This window comes from Buteo buteo, chromosome 24 (assembly GCF_964188355.1).
Source record: "Buteo buteo chromosome 24, bButBut1.hap1.1, whole genome shotgun sequence".
NCBI lineage: Eukaryota > Metazoa > Chordata > Aves > Accipitriformes > Accipitridae > Buteo > Buteo buteo.
Window position 1 is genome coordinate 11,369,637 of NC_134194.1, and position 20,577 is coordinate 11,390,213.

The 20,577-nt window shown below is 43.0% G+C and overlaps 1 protein-coding gene across 3 annotated transcripts in view; it reads right to left on the reverse strand.

Annotated features, from left to right (window-relative positions):
- The window catches only part of NSG2 (neuronal vesicle trafficking associated 2), a 41,463-nt gene that overhangs the window by 18,823 nt on the left and 2,063 nt on the right, over window positions 1-20,577 (reverse strand). For all 3 annotated transcript variants that reach the window (XM_075056411.1, XM_075056413.1, XM_075056412.1), the window contains exon 3: window positions 4,580-4,699. In XM_075056411.1, coding sequence (XP_074912512.1) covers window positions 4,580-4,699 — 120 coding nt within the window. The remainder of the gene's footprint in view (window positions 1-4,579; window positions 4,700-20,577) is intronic.

The window sequence follows — 20,577 nt, forward strand, 5'->3', positions numbered from 1 at the left end:
ACCTCATAAATTCTGGTTGATTTCTTTGTTAATCTGGACAGGTTGGAAGCCAAAAGGAGTCACTGGAAACCCTGTCCTCCAGAAGTAACAAGACTTCATTCAATGGATGATCTGCTTGAAAAGAAAAAGAGCATTTGATCTCATTTCATTACTGATAGAAAGAAATAAGCACAGAAACTTATGGGAATGACGATGCTTGCATATTATAGATTATTCTTAAAAGCTGTAACATGGGGTATCACTGGCAAAGAGGAGCAGTAAGCCCTACCTCACATGCAAAGTGTTAGATCTGTTGTCCTACAAAGGAACATGGTAGAGAGAGTCATCACATTTGCTGACCTTTTCTAATGCACCTCAGTGTCATCACTGCATGGCAAAGCATGGTAACGTGAGCTACTGGCAAAGCATGGTAACATGAGCTACCTTCAAAGCATGCAAAATGGAAGGCAAACACCAGATACCATTCCCCTCCAGACAGAGAAGCCTTGGTATACATCGTTACTGCAAAATAAGATCTTTGCAGTTCAAAAACTTCCTAGAGGGACACACTCCAAAGGCATAAACAGTCTGGAGGAGGCAAGGTCTATAAATCACTGCCAGTCAGCTTAGAAAAAATGTTGTCATTGCTTCTCTGTGGAGGAGTAAAATGATAAAAGAAATTTCTTTTATGTATGGATGGCTCAACCATAATGCTATTTTAACATCATTTTCTTGTAACCCATCTACACACAGCTATTTAAACATTTGTTATAAAGTATGTATGGGGTGACTCATCCAGCTGAAAAATAAGCCTAATTGGTCAAACTTCCAGGACACTGTGTGCTGAGCTATAGAGAATCATAATCTCATCTATTAGGAGATGTGACAAGTTGCAGAAGCTATCTAAAATTCCTGGAAGAGGTAGTGTGAAATAAGAACCATTGCCTAGGGACAGTCTCTTCTTTACGATAATTAAAGACCTCAGATCTGTGCTATTCTGGATGGATGAAAAATATGCATACATAAGCTTAAATTCTGTCTTTGGCTTGCTCATGCGAGAAGGTTGTCTAATAATTCATTAGCCTCTTCAATAAAAGATACCCAAAAGGCAGAATAAAGGGCATCTGTGGATTTGACTGCCATGTTCATATGGTCACAAAACTTCCCCTCGAGATCCTGCTCTTCCGTATAATACAGCTACATGACTCAGAAAAAAAACCAAGAACTTGGGGAGAGTTTCCTTCTTCCCTGAGAACATTCCCATACCAAGTGACCAGAAGTAGAGAGGAAAGAAAAGCACTTCACAGGCTGAAACAGAAATGTTAAAACCTCCTCCAGAGAGGTTATTAGTGGGTGGGGAGCACAGTCATAAATATGGAGTCCAGCAGCATTTTTCCACACACACTCATTAATGATATTCACTTTGCCATATTTGCTTGAATTGATGATAATTCTACTATTTGGGTGAAAGATAAAATATTAGACATCTTGCTTTGTATTCTCCAGGATGCCAAAGTAGTGCAGTAGCAGATAGGAGAGGACCTCTTGGTTATTTCTTTGCATTCTCTCACTGTCCTGTCTTTTTTCCCAACATACAGGTACCACGGGCTGAGACGTACTGCTCCTCATACACAGATTAGCAGAGCTGTAGTAGCAAAATGGGTCCCTACAGAAACCCTTGAATTCAAGCATTGCTGTAGACTCACACCAGTTGTACGTGCATTTCCCATACAGCTCTCATCTATTTGGATATTATTGGCTCTAAACCAATGGACCATCTACACTTGGATGGACCATTGGCCTTTCCCTCCATCATTTCCCTTGCAGAAATCAATGCGATGATTTAATTGCTTCTGCCAGTGTATAGCTACCAACAGCCCGGCTCAAGTATAGATGAATACTTTAATTTTAATCAGCATGTTAGCAAGAAGTTGTGGATGGTATTTCCAACGCACCACATACTGGAAGGCTATACAAAGCAACCAGCCAGCAAAAAAAAATATGATGATCTCATCTATATTATCTTTTTTTAAGCTTTTAAAAGTGTAGCCAAACTGAGATAATAAAAGTTATTTACTATGATTTCCTCTTACAAAAAACAAATGTAAAATGATTTCATCAGTACTAGATAATAGGCCTGCTTATAACCAGAGGGCAGTATTTTTAATAACTTCACTAAAAATATGCGCTGGTACAAAAATGTGGTGCAATAAGAAAAAAGTACAAAAGGTAATGAAATATTACCTATTATCTCAGCTCATTTTTGTCAGGAAATAATACTACAAACTTAATACGATACATGGAAGCCTTATGAAAAGCAGACAGGGAGAGGCTTATAGTCTTATCCAGTATTAGACGAGAGGCTGAGTGATTAATAAGTTGACATTGAAGAGCAGAGAATGGAAATCATATGGACTTTAGGGAAAGGAAATAGCTTAAAAATGAAACTGTCATGCTGCCAGGCTGCATAGGAAGAGGCACAGCTCCCACAGCCATCCCCACTGCGCAGCGTAATGGGAAGGCAGCTTAAACCTCTGTCAGTGCTGTGCACGCTGCTGGAGCCTCCGGCTCCCCCACGCCTGCTGCTGCGCCGTCCTCGGGCACACATGGGTGAGAGCAATGGGAGAACCACACTGAAAATAGGAAGGGGAGAGGAAAAAATACATCAAAAGGAGAAGTTTGAATGCAACAGCAACTTGGGGGGTTGAAGAATGGGAAAAATAAGATACTCTATGGAAGGAGTAGATTAAATGAGATTTATCCATAGCAGTGGATGAGCTACATATCTAACTTATGGGCCTCCAGCATGCACAGTGTGTAAGGATGAGATGTTCTTGATTGCTTTTTTAAGTAACAGGGCCAGATCTTTTGATGGGATTAAAACTTGGGTCTTATATTGACCTTAACACTGTTCAGGGCTGCAAGATTAAGTTTTAAATACCCAGGGAAGCACCGTTACTTACAATATCAACAATAATGCCATTTATTGCAGGTCACAAGCCAACTTCCAGGAGACTACATTTACTGTTGTTTCTCAGGCACATTGTGTCTGGTTCTGATTTGTACGTTGCTCACACTGGAAAACATCTGCTGCAGTTTCAAAGACTGGGGATTTAACTGTGGCTAATATGCTGTTTACTTTACTAGTGGTACCAACGGAGAGTCACTATTGGTGGCAAATAGGTACTATGCATGCAATAAGATCAGTGAAGAACTCGGTCAAAATCAACAGCATGTAAGCCCCTGGGAAGTAATTCAGATCAAAACATGTGGTGTCCACTGGAAAAAAAAACCAAAAAGCTATAAACATTTATTCATAGACCTCTTAAGAATAAATTATGGCTTTAAATATCCTGGATGAAAGCAACAGAAATGCCCTTGTGAAATATATGTTAGTGAATTTCTGGAAAAAACAGAAACAGTGCCATTCTGTAGTGCTTTAGAAGAGAGTAGCTAAACATTTCTCCTTTCAGTAAGTTGAACAAGCCTTATCTTGAAGTTTATCAAGGAAGAGTAGTAACAATTCTTCCTGGATTGCATTCCAATTTTAAAAGTGATAGTTTTCTTCTAAATTACTAGAAAATAATTATAATAAACTTTTTTATTTCTTGCAAAACTAAGAACAACTGGGCCAAATGAAAGACTATTCACTTCCTTGAGTCAATTGCTGTTAATTGTTGATGATGATACCCTTTCGCAAAAAATGTATAAACCTAATCCTAGCTTTTCAAGGAGCAGGACTATAGCTAAGCACTGCCTACTCTCTCTGTTTTCTACTTAAATCATTGATATTTCCTCTGACTTTGGAAATGTGAAATTAGATCTCACATTTTTATCACTCCCATGCTCTCTGGTTTAGGAAAAGCACCATATCTTCTCAATGAAAAGGGAGAAAATACTAGCAGCTACATGCTTCGAGTCTAATTTTAGGAGGAACTGAGCCATTCTAATATGCTGCAGTCAACAGGAACTGAGGGCACTCAATAATTCATGAGTTTCTTTCCATGTTTGATTAGAGTCTGTTGAAAATTTCTCAAGGAAACATTTTTCATCAGAAAATTCCAATTCCCGTGAACCAAAACTGCTTACAGGACAGAACATGCTGCTTGGATACTTGTCTAACATCTCTTTTTTAATCCAGTTTGAAATGGCTTTTAATCTATAATAATGTAATTCTATAATAATAAAATATTTTAAATATGAAAAGCTTTGTTTGACAAGACAAAAGAATTTTTAAAAGGTGAAACAAATTGTTTCAATCAATCTTCACTGTGATTTTTTTTATTCTTTTTAAACACAAATGTTTGAGAAGAAAAAAAGATTCAAATTTGTTTTACTTTAAATTTGGGCTGTAAAATATTTTCATAACTTTTCCTTGAAAAGGAAAACATTTCTTACTTTAGATCTAGTTATGAAGGTATTTTCATGTCTGTCCTAAAAAAAAAAAAAAAAAAGCTTTATACTCATGCAGATAAAGCTCTCTTTGACCCTAGTGCTGAGTGGAGTGTTAAACTTGTTTTGTCTTTACTGTCACTTTGATTCAGTTATTTTAAAATGTGTGGCATTTGCATCAGAAGGCAGCAGAATAACCATTTCTTACCTTTAGTCTTTCTGTTACACCATCAGTGAAACTGACTGTGAATTCAGCAATTTTGGGCACTCTGAGTTTTCCTTTGTTCTTCTGGTCAGGCTGATATTCTGTTCTTGTTTTCACAATTACCTGGAATACATCAACACTTCTAAGGTTTCTGCAGACAGCATACATTTTTTTTGTTATCTAAGCTTTTCTGTATAAACCATCCCCTGGACATACACAAGTATCTTAGAACCATAAATTAACACAAACTTATCATACCCTCAGGAACTAAGAGACACAGATAAACAGTCAGGCAGATACACAGACCTAAGGACAGTGAGCTTATCACACTGAGTCTTAAATTAGCTGACAGCAAAATGTTTGACACCTACTTTTGTTTAGGACTAGGCATATAATTTTTATATTGTATTCAACAGGCAGAACACGCAGAATAACAGCCCATCCTAAAGAAGACCCTCACTTATTAAAAGCCCCATCCTAACAAGTTCCACTGAAGCCAATTTAAATTTAAGCCATTTGGTGTCTCATTTATTCAGGCTCCAGATTATCAATATTAATCTCATACTATCACCTTGGGTTTTCCCCAGAAGATCTCAGTGTCATTTGCTGACTAATCCAGGTCCTACTAATCTTATAAAAATGAGGTGTCTTACGCCAATGGAGAAGCCGTAAGTGGCTTTTAAAAGGGTATGGTCAAATTACCAAAATTGCATTGTCAATCTACATTGAATTTATTTGTAATCTAGAATGACACTAAATATTTTGGGTAAAACGCACCCACTGCAAACACAGAAAAGGTAACTGGTAATGCCAGCTGCTCCCAGAGGCGACAAGCATCAGGGCTGTACTCTGAAACTAACAGCCCTTCAGAGGACTGAGCGTATCCATCCCATTATACACGAGAATCTTAAAAGACTACCCATCCATGAGCCTATACAGCTAAACAGCATCGTACCAGCATGCCAGCATAGCCACACTGTCTTAGTCTAGCTGGAAAATGCAAGAGAAGATAAAATGGCCCTGTCTTCAGCACTGGCCAAGAGCTGGAGCTCATCCCACACACTACCACTGCACTTCTGCACAGGGTTCCCAACCCCGGGACAAGGTCCACAAAGCATACAATGGTTTGGTGTGGTTTGCAAGGTCTGGATAGGTTAAACACAAAAGGATAGAAAGAACATTGAAACTCTTGATCCCATGGCCAACACTTCCACTTTTTGGCCTCCCATTCTGAATTGCAGGACTATGCAGCCATCAGCCTTGCCAAGGTGAAAATTAAATACTCCAGAGGTGGTGACTGGTTCATTTGAGAGTGACAAGAGAGATCCTAAAGTTCTTTGTTAGAAACAAAAAGTCTTGAAGGATTGAAAAAGATTAAGTGATGCACAAGGTTGAGTTACCAGCTCATGCTGAACTTATTTCCAAATGAAGACAGCAAAGTCTGGTTTGGACCAGAGAAAACCCCAGGTATTTAATCCTCCTGCATTCAATGCCATGTGAAAATCAGAGTGAAAGAAAATCAGTGTGGAGTCATAAGCCAATTTTCTGGATTCAAATGCAAATCATTAAAGACTGATGAATATTTACATCCTTCAGTGAATCTCTCTTCATAATATTTATTAAGTAGCATTTGCAACATTAAGACTTGGGAAGAAGAGGGGACAAAAAGCCACCCAAATATATTTATATTAGCATTTTGGAACTGAGGATTTCTGATGACACAACATAGATGATGGGAAATGACATATGGACAAGCTTGATTTGGTGGGTTTGGGATGAACCCTAACCCTACTCTGAACCTACTATTGAATCAAACCCCACTATGCTCTGAAATGCAGTCCAGCACACTGTGGGCCAAACAAAGCAAAGCTCCCTCTCCAGCCAAGACAAACTGGCCCAGGTTAGCTCTGAGTTATGAACAAGCAATAAGCTCATTTTCTCACTCAAAAGGAGGCAAGTGCACTCAGGACTCCATGCAGCTGGCCCCCAGCTTTCCAGTCTCCTTGCTGGCCTTTTGTAAACCCGGTACAGTAAATTACAGAATGTCACCCATCAACACCTGCCAACCAGTGTTCAGAAATTGCACTTATTTTGTTTTCAAACCTACCAGTCACAATATCCAATTCTCCCAAATTCATGCTTCCTGCTTGATCTAAGATTTAGCTGCAGACAAAATTTTAAAATATACATGAGGGCTTTCCCACAAACTCTAACATTAGGTCTTAATGAAGGACCATGAAGCCAGAATATAAGAAAGAAAAAAAAATTAAAAGCCTTACTTGTTTCTAGATATAATTTAATTTTCTTCCACTCTTTGTCATTAATGCCAGTTTTCTTAAAGGTATTTTTTAACTGTTGTTATGTTCAACCAATGTCCTATAAGCAGGAAAGTTTGGATTATGCTGTCTAGAGGGATACAGCATGAGACTGAAAATAAACCCACACAGCCCTTCACAAGGCACCAGATTCAAGTCGAGTAGCAATGTCTATCACGTCTGTGAATAAATAAGTAACCTCAGTCCCCAGCCAGATCAGAAGCTACTTGAAACCCAATTTGCTGACTGTGCCAGCAGTGAAATGTGTGTGTCCACAGAGCCATAGTCATCCTGCTGGTCAGTGTTTTGCAGAGAAATTTGCAGACCTATCAAAAAACTTTAGCAGAGGAGGTAAGAAGGACCTTTGCTAAATGCCTTTTGGCATTGCGAAAGCTAAAGTATCTTTGTCAGACACCTGGTGGAATTACTCAGCAGAAGAAAGACAGGGCAGTCAGTAAGGTCTCCTCTTTAAAGGAGAGCACAGAAATAAAATCATAGAATCATAGAATCATTTAGGTTGGAAAAGACCCTTAAGATCATCGAGTCCAACCGTTAACATAGCACTGCCAAGTCCACCACTAAATCATGTTCCGAAGTGCCACATCTACACCTCTTTTAAATACCTCTGGAGATGGTGACTCAACCACTTCTCCGGGCAGCCTGTTCCAATGCTTGATAACCTTTTCAGTGAAGAAATATTTCTTAGTATCCAATCTAAACCTCCCCTGGCACAACTTGAGGCCATTTTCTCTCATCCTGTCACTTGTTAATTGGGAAAAGAGACCAGCACCCACCTCACTACAACCCCCCTTCAGGTAGTTGTAGAGAGTGATAAGGTCTCCCCTCAGCCTCCTTTTCTCCAGGCTAAACAACCCCAGTTCCCTCAGCCGCTCCTCATCAGACTTGTGCTCTAGACCCTTCACCAGCTTCGTTGCTCTTCTCTGGACACGCTCCAGCACCTCAGTGCCTTTCTTGGAATGAGGGGCCCAAAACTGAACACAGGACTCGAGGTGCAGCCTCACCAGTGCCGAGTACAGGGGGACAATCACCTCCCTGCTCCTGCTGGCCACACCATTTCTGATACAAGCCAGGATGCCATCGGCCTTCTTGGCCACCTGGGCACACTGCCGGCTCGTACTCAGCCGGCTGTTGACCAACACCCCCAGGTCCTTTTCTGCCGGGCAGCTTTCCAGCCCCTCTTCCCCAAGCCTGTAGCGCTGCGTGGGGTTGTTGTGACCCAAGTGCAGGACCCGGCGCTTGGCCTTGTTGAACCTCCTACAATTGGCCTCAGCCCATGGATCCAGCCTGTCCAGACCCCTCTGTAGAGCCTTCCTACCCTCGAGCAGACCAACACTCCCGCCCAACTTGGTGTTGTCTGCAAAGTTACTGAGGGTGCACTCAATCCCCTCGTCCAGATCATCGATAAAGATATTAGAACTGGCCCCAATACTGAGCCCTGGGGAGCACCACTTGTGACCGGCCACCAACTGGATTTAACTCCATTCACCACAATTGTTTGGGCCCGGCCACCCAGACAGTTTTTTACCCAGTGAAGAGTACACCCGTCCAAGCCATGAGCAGCCGGTTTCTCCAGGAGAACGCTGTGGGAAACGGTGTCAAAGGCTTTGCTAAAGTCCAGGTAAACAATATCCACAGCCTTTCCCTCATTCACTAAGTGGGTCACCTTGTCATAGAAGGAGATCAGGTTAGTCAAGCCTTTCATAAACCCATGCAGACTGGGCCTGATCGCCTGGTTGTCCTGTACATGCTGTGTGATGGCACTCAAGACGATCTGCCCCATGACCTTCCCCAGCACCAAGGTCAGACTGACAGGCCTGCAGTTCCCCAGATGCTTCCGGCCCTTCTTGTAGTGTGACAAGATGACAAAGGACAAACAGAAAACTGAAAACCCAAAGCGTGGGGGTAGCATTCTATATTTTGGCAGTAACGATAAAAATGCAATTTTGCTGAGGGCATGGGGTGCACATTTAGAAGAAAAGAGCTAGCTCTTGTTCAGTCCCCTACAGTCTAAATAAATAAGACTGAGCATAGATCCCACTTTTGCAGCAACGTTCTCCCCCTCTCCATCTAACAAGCTGCCATCAGGACACCCACGCAAAGACTTGTGGAAACTGACTTGTGTTCATCATGCTCCTTGAGCCTCCTGCATGAGTGAGACCACCCCAGTCAGGGCTACCTTAGCAGTATCCAGACACAGGAGTGAACACTGTTGGATGTTAATACACAGATACACCCACACACACAGAGTTTTTAACAGAGCATTTGCCACACTGACAGCCTCCCATGCATGTGTCAGTTGTGAGCGTCTCCAAAACAAGTTTAAATGAGACCTGGTCAAAACCCAAAAGAACCTTTCTAAAGCACAAAATATTAATTTAAGTGCAAATTTAGAAAAGGAATAATTAATCTTACAAGGAAATTTTTCTATATTTTTAGCATTAGTGGGTTTTTGCTATTTTGGTTGTTTGTTCTGTTTTCATTTTCCAGTTTTCTGATTTGGGTTGGGTGAGAAAGACGATTTGCCTTTCCCCTGTTGCCTGCCATCACTACTTTTTCACCTTTTCTTTCCATTTTGTCACTGAGAAAAAATTCCTGGCAGTAAAGTCTTTCAGAAATTCTAACCAAATTGCTGTTGGATGTACAGTAATAAAAACCCCACTGACTCCACAGTCAGTGCCATAATCAGCATTCATTTATTACCGGCTGCCCCAGAGCAGTTCCATCAGAGCCCAGGATCCCACTGTTTCAATGCAAACAAGGTACATTCATCGCACACCACGACAGGTTTCCTGGGAGAGCTACTGGCATTTATTACAAACCACAGCAAACAGAATGATCCCCGTTCCCTCTTCTTGTCCATTTTGCAGCTTTGCTGACTTCAGTAGAGTTATTCTTGACTGAAACCTGCAAAAGGGAGTATAAAATTGGGGTCCTGTGTAAGCTGCAATTCAAAACAAACTGAAGTGAAAGAAACGCCCATCTCCTCGTTCCCTTCTCTGCAATGCTGTTATGGTGGAAATGAACTGCTGTAAGGGGGTAACTTCCAGAGTTGGCAGCAATGCTTGGCTGTGCTCTGGCCTCCTGAGTGCGGACGATAAATGCAAACAATGGAACCAGTCCTTAAATGGACAAGTAGTTTCTTGAATACTCCCAAAAAAGACAATTAGCCCCCTCTCCACCCCCACTGCAGAAACACCATTCTGCCCATTTTCTGCACTTGCTTCCATGAGATCTCACCTCCTCCTGCATGCTCCCTAAGGCTTGTCTTAACTCATGCTCCTCATGGTGAGAAGGGTCTGGCTGTTTTAGGTTGGCATCCCCAACCGTGAGCTTACTGGGTCAGAGAATTATTGTTATTATTATTATTCTTTTTATTCATCTCATGAGGCAACCTGCGCACCTGCAAATGAATACTAAAAAGCAGGAACAGTCCCATCAGCTTTTTGGATTGCCTGAGCCTTTGTGACTTCTGCATAAATACCCTTTAAACTTTTCTGGATGCTTGTCAGTCTTTGTGTTTCATTATCTAGGCCCTGATCCAGCACCAGCTTGTGCCTGTGCCCCACTTTGTGTGTTGTGAACATCCACCAGAGATCAGCCTCCCTGCCAGCTTAGTCCAGCCCAACTGTAGTCCTTTAATGTCTGTACTGTGGATGAAGCCTAGATGAATACTAGCTCGGGGGACCTCCCTGCAAATTATGTTGCTGCCGAGACTGTTCTTAAGGTTTTCATATTATTTCCCAGAGACTCTACACCTTTAAATTGCAGAGAGACTGTGCTGTTTATGGCAGATGCAACAAAGGGGACACAAATAAATTACCTGAGACTTTCTTCATTTTACATCTGAAATAAAACTGTTCTTTGAAAGTTGCTTCCTAGATGAAGTTTGCAGACCCATTGTAAGAATACAGGAAGAAAGAAAAGGGCTTCCATGGACCAGCAAAAAAGACACATCTAATTACAGGGATCCACGTTGCAGTCCTTGCAGCTTCTTCCATAACCAAGTTTTTGAACTCATTAACTTCCAATTCAGCAAAGCACTTAAGCATGCAAGTAGTCCTATTAACATCAGCAGGATTAGTCAGATATTTAAAGTTAAGTGTGCATTTAAGTGCTTTGGCCAGATCAGAGCTTAAGCTGGCTTCAGTCACCTTCCCACAGCCAGTTATAATACTGATGCTTAGGGCTCCTGTGGCATTCTTCAGCAAGAGGGCTCAAAGTGCTCTACATACCAGCATGACCCCACTATCCACATATTACGGATGGAGGACTAGGGAAAAAAAGAGAAAAAAAAAAAAAAGATGCATCCCAACAAAGAGGAAGTCAGGCAAAAATGCCAGGAGGCCTGCATGGATGAACAAGGAGCTCCTGGACAAACTCAAACACAAAAAGGAAGCCTGCAGAGGGTGGAAGCAAGGACAGGTAGCCTGGGAGGAATACAGAGAAATTGTCCGAGCAGCCAGGGAACAGGTTAGGAAAGCTAAAGCCCTGACAGAATTAAATCTGGCCAGGGACGTCAAGGGCAAGAAGAAAAGCTTCTATAGGTATGTCGGTGATAAAAGGAAGACTGGGGAAAATGTGGGCCCTCTCCGTAAGGAAACAGGAGACTTGGTTACCCAGGACATGGAGAAGGCTGAGGTACTCAATGACATTTTTGCCTCAATCTTCACCGGCAAGTGCTCCAGCCACACCACCCAAGACACAGAAGACAAAGGCAGGGACTGGGAGAATGAAGAACCACCCACAGTAGGAGAAGATCAGGTTCGAGACCATCTAAGGAACCTGAAGGTGCACAAGTCCATGGGCCCTGATGAGATGCATCCACAGGTCCAGAGGGAACTGGCAGATGACGTGTCTAAGCCACTCTCCATCGTATTTGAGAAGTCGTGGCAGTCTGGGAAGTTTCCACTGACTGAAAGAGGGGAAACATAACCCCCATTTTTAAAAAGGGAAAAAAGGAAGACCTGGGGAACTACAGGCCAGTCAGTCTCACCTCTGTGCTTGCAAGATCATGGAGCGGATCCCCCTGGAAGCTACGCTAAGGTACATGGAAAATAAGGAGGTGACTGGTGACAGCCAACATGGTTTCACTAAGGGCGAATTGTACCTGACAAATATGGTGGCCTTTATGATGCGGTTACAGTGTTGGTGGATAAGGCAAGAGCAACCAACGTTATCTACCTCGACTTGTGCATAGTATTTGACACTGTCCCACACAACATCCTTGTCTCTGAATTGGAGAGACATGGATTTGACAGGTGGACCACTTGGTGGATAAGGGATTGGCTGGATGGTCACGCTCAAAGAGTTGCAGTCAACGGCTCCATGTCCAAGTGGAGAGCAGTGATGAGTGGCATTCCTCAGGGGTCAGTATTGGGACCAGCGCTGTTTAACATCTTTGTTGGCAACATGGAGAGTGGGACTGAGTGCACCATCAGCAAATTTGCCGATGACACCAAGCTGTGTGGTGCGATCGACACGCTGGAGGGACGGGATGCCATCCAGAGGGACCTTGTCAGGCTTGAGAGGTGGGCCCCTGTGAACCTCATAAAGTTCAACAAGGCCAAGTGCAAGGTCACACACACAGGTCAGTGCAATCCTAAGCACAGGCTGGGCAACAAGTGGATTGAGAGCAGCCCTGCGGATAAGGATTTGGGGTGGTTGACAAGAAGCTCAATATGGCCCTGCAATGTGCGCTTGCAGCCCAGAAAGCCAACCGTATCCTGGGCTGCAACAAAAGAAGTGTAACCAGCAGGTCAAGGGAGGGCAATTCTCCCCCTCTGCTCTTATGAGACCCCACCTGGAGTACTGCATTCGGCTCTGTGGCCCCCAGCATAAGAAGGACAGGGACCTGTTGGAGCAAGTCCAGAGGAGGGCCACAAAGATAACCGGGGGCTGGAGCACCTCTCCTATGAGGACAGGCTAAGAGAGTTGGGATTGTTCAGCCTGGAGGAGAGAAGGCTTTGGGGAGACCTTATAGCAGCCTTCCAGTACCTAAAGGGGGCCTAGGAAAGATCGGGAGGGACTCTTTATCAGGGAGTGTAGTGACAGGATGAGGGGTAATGGTTTCAAACTGAAAGAAAGTAGATTTAGATTAGATGTAAAGAAGAAATTCTTTACTGTGAAGGTGATGAGGCACTGGAACAGGTTGCCTAGGGAAGCTGTGGATGCCCCATCCCTGGCAGTGTTGCAGGCCAGGTTGGATAGGGCTTTGAGCAACCTGGTCTAGTGGAAGGTGTCCCTGCCCATGGCAGGGGGTTGGAACTAGATGAGCTTTAAGGTCCCCTCCAACCCAAACCATTCTATGATTCTGTGATTCTGTGAAGCTTAGTCACGTGCTGAGTCACACCAGCAATTGGTGGTTGAGTCAGGAAGACAGACTACAGCTTGCTGCTACTTACAGTGCACCGTGTTTTCTCACGTTTTCATTAACTGAGTGATAATAGTAGCTCCAGTACATTCTGCATATAAATATAACATTCTTAGGATTAGGGGCTAGCAAGATATGGCTCGGGTGGGTAGGAAGTCAGACACTCCATGGAAAATGGCAGCTCTCTGCAGAATTGTTGTCCTCAGTCATCCCAGGTTAGCAGATGTAATAGCACTCTCCATGTCTTGAAAGGTTTTTACTTTGTATTCTCTTTCTTGCATCTTCGGGTTCCTCATTCCAATCCTTCAAACACTTTTCTGCAAGAGCTCAGTAGCAGTCTATAAACAATAGCCTGTAAAAGTTATAAAACCCCAAACATGACAGGACAACAAGCCATATCTATCATGGTGCTCCACACAAGCAAGTTTTTTCTAATGATGCTGTTTGCCAATACATTTATCGAGTCCTATACCTAAATGCACTTATTATTCTAGGCTTAATGCTAGTGACACCACTGGAATCAATAGAAAACCTTTCCTCGGCTTTAATGAATGCAAGACCAGGCACCTTCTCTGTAGCGCTGCTTTGGAAAATTATAGGTGTGTTGAGGTGAGAAACAACAGCTGAGAGCCTGCATACACCAGCAGGAAATCCATCATCAACAACCTTGAGAAAGTAAACAGTAGGAGAGTGCTGGGAAATCTAGAGATTTAGGATGCTGAAAGAAAAAAGAAAGTGAGCTTCTAACCAAGTGGACTATATTAAAAGCATTTGCTTTGAGGAGGAAGGAGCAGAGTAGACGTGAAATGTGACAAATGGAAAAATATCACATTAAGCATAGAACCTTAAAAAGGATTTTCCCGCAATGGGATGAAGTAAGTGTTTCAGAAAATGAACTGATATGAATTCTGAGTCTTGTCTCAGACTGGCTAAATATAACATCATTTATTGCCACTTTATATTTGCGTTTGAGCTCTATGGTTTTCCCTGAAGAAATGAGTAATAATATTTAACATAACTAGCATTGTGAAAACTTTAAATTATTCATTCGGAAAAAGACATGCAGCCCTGCTGTAATTCCCACTTCACTGCCACGGTGCATGTAATATATTGTGGTTCAGGTGCTGCAAAGTGCAAACCATAAAAATTTAAAATACTACTTCCTGGGATTATTAATAATGAAGAGTCTCTCACTCAGAGCGGCTTTCACATTGACAGAAGAGATAAACAAAATGTGTTTCTCCTACCAAGGGGAAAGGTTTCTTCCAAGTTCAAAGCTGGACTTTGTAGTCCCGCAAAATGGTTGTAACACCCTCATCAGTTTCCATGTAGATTAGTTATGCTCTCTTTTAAATGAAAACGAGACTCTTGGCTTCATTCCTTTCCATGCTTTTCTTCATCCCTTGCAGAGAGAGAACAGAAAATATAAACTTATGACTGGCACTGACATCGTGGTTTCCTTTGCCCTCATTACCCAACTGAGCATTAATAGCTGAGAAAGACCTTAGACCAAGTCCCAGTTGTAGCATGCTGTCCAGGTTACTGATGATAGCAAAATGGTGACTCCCAGTCTTGACACTAAATCTGCTGCAACTGAGTTGGTTTCTATGTTTATGTGCTACAAGCCAAGGGATGGCTAAAATTCACCACCTGCTCGCACACAAAATTCTCCAGTGACCTACAAGCTCTAATCCTCACACACAGCCAGCTTCAAAGAGCAAATGTGATGTGCACATTGCCAACAGCAGCTGAAGTTAAAATACTTAGCAGTAAAAGGGTATAGGAAAAGAGATGCAAAAATCATGTTTCAGGGCTTAAAACAATCTCTTTCTTTGTAGGCTTAGGATGAAACATTGATAGACGTGAGCAGTTCCATGCCTACTGCAGCACCTCCTGTACCTCCTTCAGACTCTTGCACTGGTTCCTGCTAGAAACAGGACACATTGGACTGGGTGGACCAGTAATCTCAGACTACCTAGCAATCATCATGCTGAAAATTCCCACATTTTTAGACAATTAGGTCTTTAAAAAACTTTCCCAAATAATTATGACCATCCCATGGGAGAGGCAGCTATGCTTCCAAAACTACAGGATGAACACAGCAGGCAGACTTCCCAGAGATTAGTATTAAAATTGGCGTTAAGGATGTATGTAATGGTAGTCCCCGTGGCATCCTAGTCACTATTTGAATACATAAAACGCCTGAAATATCAAGCAGCAAAAAGAAAAAAAAAAAAAGGAAAATTTAAGAAAAGGATGCCCTGCAATCAAATCCATAGTCAATGGAGGAAGTCACAGTCAGTAGAAACACTCTGCTTTTTTTCCTTGTATCAGCTTATCTAATGGGTGTTGTGCTGGAAATTAGTTTCACAGAGGGTGGTAGAAAAAAGTGGTCTCCTGAATCAGTGCCAGGAGGATATTCCAGGCATAAGGAACATCACAAAAGGACAAAGACAGCAAACGTAATCAGCCCTGGCATCACCAATGAAAGGCAGCACAGAATGCAAAGGCTGCTTTGGGAGCTGAAAGCAGCTGAGAAGCGAAAGGCATAGCTCACAAACATAAAGGGAGCTTGGAAATTATTCAGCTAAAAGTCTCCCTACAAATCCCTGTGTGACCATAACCATCAGGAACCCACAGGAGGCTGTGAAGGGGTGACAAAAATTGATTTCAGTAGGTTCAGCCAGGAGAGGGTATAGCAAGGCAGACAAAAGAATCAATCACTCAGCTGTAGTGATGGTAAATTGGCCAGGGTAAATTAGCCGAGCTCCATTGATTTCATCTAAACTACACTGATTTACACTAGTCAAGAATCCCGCCCAGTCTTACTTTCCAGACCAGTAAGTAACTGGTATATGGGGTTCACTTCATGGTCTTGCTGAAATAACTTCCACCTGCAGCAATGGGCTTTCATGTTAGAAAAAAGAATAGATTGCAACAGGCTTAGCCAAACATCCATACCCTAACACACTTTTCCTGTGTCCATTTCTGCTGTTTCTGCAGAATGCAGCTCTAGGAATTGCAGTGCAGACATAACTGGGTTCAAGAGCGGCAACGGAGCTCACAAAAACAGTCACAAGCTAGCTTTAAACCACCTAATTCAATCACTGATAGCAACGCAGTTAAGGAGAGAAATTTCTGCACAGGCTACACAAATCCTGAGTTTTTCTATAGTGAAGATCTGCAGTAGCAACATGTTATCTGTATGCAGGTGAGGCAGTTGAATGCTACCCCAGGTGTCTGCAAAGGCTGTGAGCACATGCTTGGATTGCAGTGCAGTCCTGCCCTGAGCAGATCGCCCGCAAGCAGAGGTGTTCAGTGTGCTAGGGGAAGGCTAGCCCGACAGCAGCTGTATCCAAAGAAGATGAGCGTGAAATGCCAAGAACCTCAGGTAAGGCTGTCCAACACGTGCAAACAAAATCAAAATGGTTACCCCAGAAACCCTGCGCTGCCAGAGCATGTGTTGCTCCAAATATTTATTACAGCTTAATGAGCAGAGGCGGTGTTTACATTCAAATACACATTTAGAGGACAAATGGATTTGCACAGTGCAGAAGGGGGACAAATGTCACAGGAGGGGAAGGCTCAGACTTTGGTATTTGTGGGGATTAGGCAGAATATCCCAAGCAGAGAAAGGAAAGGATGGGGAAAGGCAAGACAGCCTGCCCATTCCTTCATATTTGTAATGCTCTCTTTTTATTCCTTTCCTTTCTTTTATTCATGCTTTCTTTCCCTTTGCATCCTCCTCCTCCCTTTTACTCTTCCTTCCTTCAACTGCCCCAATTACTGGCCCTGCCCCATCTCTCCTTTTGCCATTTGCTCCATCCCACCAAACTCACCAGCAGCGTGAGCAGGAGCACAGACGCCTGCCCCTGGCTGCATCAGGAGCCCCCCCAGATAGTGGCAGGGATGGCTGAGCTGCTTCTGGCCCCACCACATGTAGCAGCACCCCAAAAACAGCTCCATGCTGCCCTGACAGTGTATGCCTTCAGGCTGGCTAGGGCCGCCGTGCACTGCTAGGCTTCGCAGAGGGCAGACTGACATCAGTATTTCAGGACAGAGCTGCAAGTAGTCCCCTAGGTACAAAAGCACTCATCCAGCATTCTATTAATTATGACTGCTCAGCTGGCCAAGACAAAACATTATTTTCTGTTAAACCAATAGGGACAGGCTGTGAACACAAGGGACCCTCCAGACTTTCAGGAACTCTTGATTACTGCATGTAAACGCGTGGTCTCAGCCACTCAGAGAGGGGTGCGGCCAGGGAGGGCAAGAGGCAGGAGCATGGGATGGGAAAAGCGTTTGAAGAGAGCAGTTACATCTATTTTTTTTCTTTCATGGGTTGGATGGCAGGAATTTGTCATCAGAGAAATTATTTCTCAAGCCTCCAGATGCATTCAAAATAAAGAACAATGGACCACATGATAAGCCTTCTGCAGCCTTCACCACAAAAGAGATGCCGGATGTTTTTTTCAGCACTGACAATAGCTTTCATGCACTTTTGTGTTATGTAAAATTAGGATTTTTACTGCCAGAACAGAGGCATTTCCTGCTGGATTATACTGAAGTGAGCCTATGAGACCAAGGGATCCCCAGTTGTTGGTCTCATTTAAAATTTCAGTGAAACAGTATGGTCCCTGAAAAGCTGCCTATCTTTTAGCATTATCATTGCAGAGATGCGTAACAATTACAGCTGAAGCGCTTTGTCTACGCTTAGGAAAACAAGTGAACAGCTAGCCTTTTCCCCTTTGGTCCTAAAAGAAAAAAAAGACTTCTTTTTTTTGCTTTTTGAATAAAAAGAAATGAAATTCAGAGACATAAAAAGCCAGGTCAAGGGCTTGTCACTGGTGATGGCTATTATTCCTGTTACACGGACGGATTTCAGCAAAAAGGCCAGACAAAAATGATTTAAGAGCATCTGTCTCTGCCTTCAAATGCTGCCCCAGCAAGAGAACAGGGAACAAGGCAAATGCTTGAAGACAGTAAATAAATATAAATACACAGCAGGTTTAGCACCCTAGGGGAGAAATTACTGTCCCAGGTACATTTCTCCCCTCACAGCCATACAACTGCTGACAGACCGACAAGAATGCTGATGGTACAGGAGGAATAGCAGGAGCCTTGGGAGAAGACTTCCTCATTTGGTGGAAAAAGAAATAGTCAGTCCAGTGGCCAATAATTTTAAAAAAAGATTGCCAAATTCAAGCCTCCTGAATTCCTGCCTGGATTTTTCCAACAGCATCAAGGTGGAAGTTGGAGCTGCTAAGCTCACAGCGCTTCAAAAAACAAGCCTGTTAGGAAAGCATCCCCAAAAGAACAGCCAATAAGTTTAAGCATACCTCTAAGAAAGTGTTTCCCCCATCAGCCCCCACATGATTTCTTATAATCGAGGAACTATCTGAAAAGAGATGGGCCTCAGGGATTACATCACAAGAGCAAAAGCCTCATTTTTATATTCTTTCTCTGTATCCTTTCTCTGAAAGGGGAGCCAGACGCAAAAAAACACTTTGAAAGAGAAGCAGCTGTGGTGAAACACCTACAGAGGTTAATGCTGAGAGTCACTCTGAGTGACTCTCAGGTGATCCATTTACAAAAATATCCTTAAAAGGAAGAAAAATCAGGTGTTTAAAACCCTTAAAACACAATTTTCACTCTGTAGATTACATAGGCTTTGGGGGGTGCTTTTAAGGATCTGCAAAGGTTAAGTATACTGACAAACAACAGGTTTGTTTTTCTTCACCTTGCATGCAAGTGTCTAAGACTCAACTGGAAAAAGCCTATAAATTAACAGAGCATGCAAACCTTTGCTATGCAATATACATACACCAGGTGAAGGCATTATTGCACACTGGTAGTAACAGCAGTTAGGTTACACAGCACAGACATAGTATACTCTTGGATCGCTAGCCAAAGCTGGTACTACTCCTCCTTTATCAGACAGACTGAAGCTAGAGCAAGTGCACAGCCCCAAGCTGCCGTCAAACCTCCTCGCTCTGGTTTTGATGCACCCTGGATAGCCCTGGACCCAAGGTCAGATCCAGGTTGAGAGCTCACAACTTCTTAAATGGAGATATGGTGAAGAGAAGCCCTGAAAGAGGAGTATTTAGCAGGGTTTTTTCCTTTTTTTTTTTTTTTTGGCACCCCCAGATTTCACTTACAGAAAAATGCCAGGGCACGCCAGCTCTTTGTTGCAGTGGCAAAGGCGATGTGATTAGCAGCAGCTGGCGGGCAGGCAGCGAGCAGGGCCCGGGAGCATTGCCTCCTTGTGGTTAAAAGTGAACAGCAGTGAGTCTGCATTTAAGAAAACGAGCGAGCAAGCCCTTCTGAGCTGTTGCACGCAGACCGCAACACCAAAGCTGTTTTGGCTCTGGTCATTTATACAGCATCCCATGCAAAAAGCACAGAAAGTGCCTTGGCTTATGTCCTCATTCTCCCACGCTAAAAATCAACTGCTGGCGGGTTTTAGGAATAGGTGGAAAAAACCTCAAATCAATTTCAGGGGGGGGGGTTTAACCCTGCCTCCTGACTGCAAGGCAAGTCCAAACAAGAATACACTCTGAAAGACTTGAAATCCGTGTCTACTCTTCCTCGGGCTCACAGGCTGACTGAATTCAGTAGCAGCTTTGCTTTCCTAAGTACAAAGCTGAAATTTCCCCCTATCACTTAACCTTTGCCCAAGCTTTTCACCTGAGGCTCGACACCTTATTAGCAGGTCTTTAAACAGACTCTCTGCCCCAGGGTGAACTCACCCCAACAGAATCTGTTCTACAACGAGCAAAGGAAACAGATTGTGAATTATTTTGCTTTTATCATAAATAACCTTTCCTTCTTGTGAACGGATCTCCAGTTGCCGTTAACTCGAGGCCTACTGCACACAGGAGCTGAACCACAGCCTGAAGAAATCAATACCATTGACTCGAGTTCTGAATCATGCTTAGCACTCCTGGAGATACATCCCACTCTTCCAGCAAAGAAAAATACAGATGTCAGTAGATGCATTGACAGTAATGTATGCTAATGAAGGTAATGTAACCTAACAACATGTGAATTATTGATATAGGCATGTTTAAACAGAAAAATCAGCAAGGAATCACACCAGACCAATACACTCCAGTGTTTGTTCACCAACAGGCAATTGGAACGTGGTGGTCATGAGAACACTTATTACCACTTTATTACCTTGAAAGGATTTTTGTTAGGTTATCCATGTCTCACCTGATACATGAGTTGTTTAAATTTCACATTGTGTGACACTGCATGATCTCAATGAGCCATTTGTACTAGCATCAAATGAG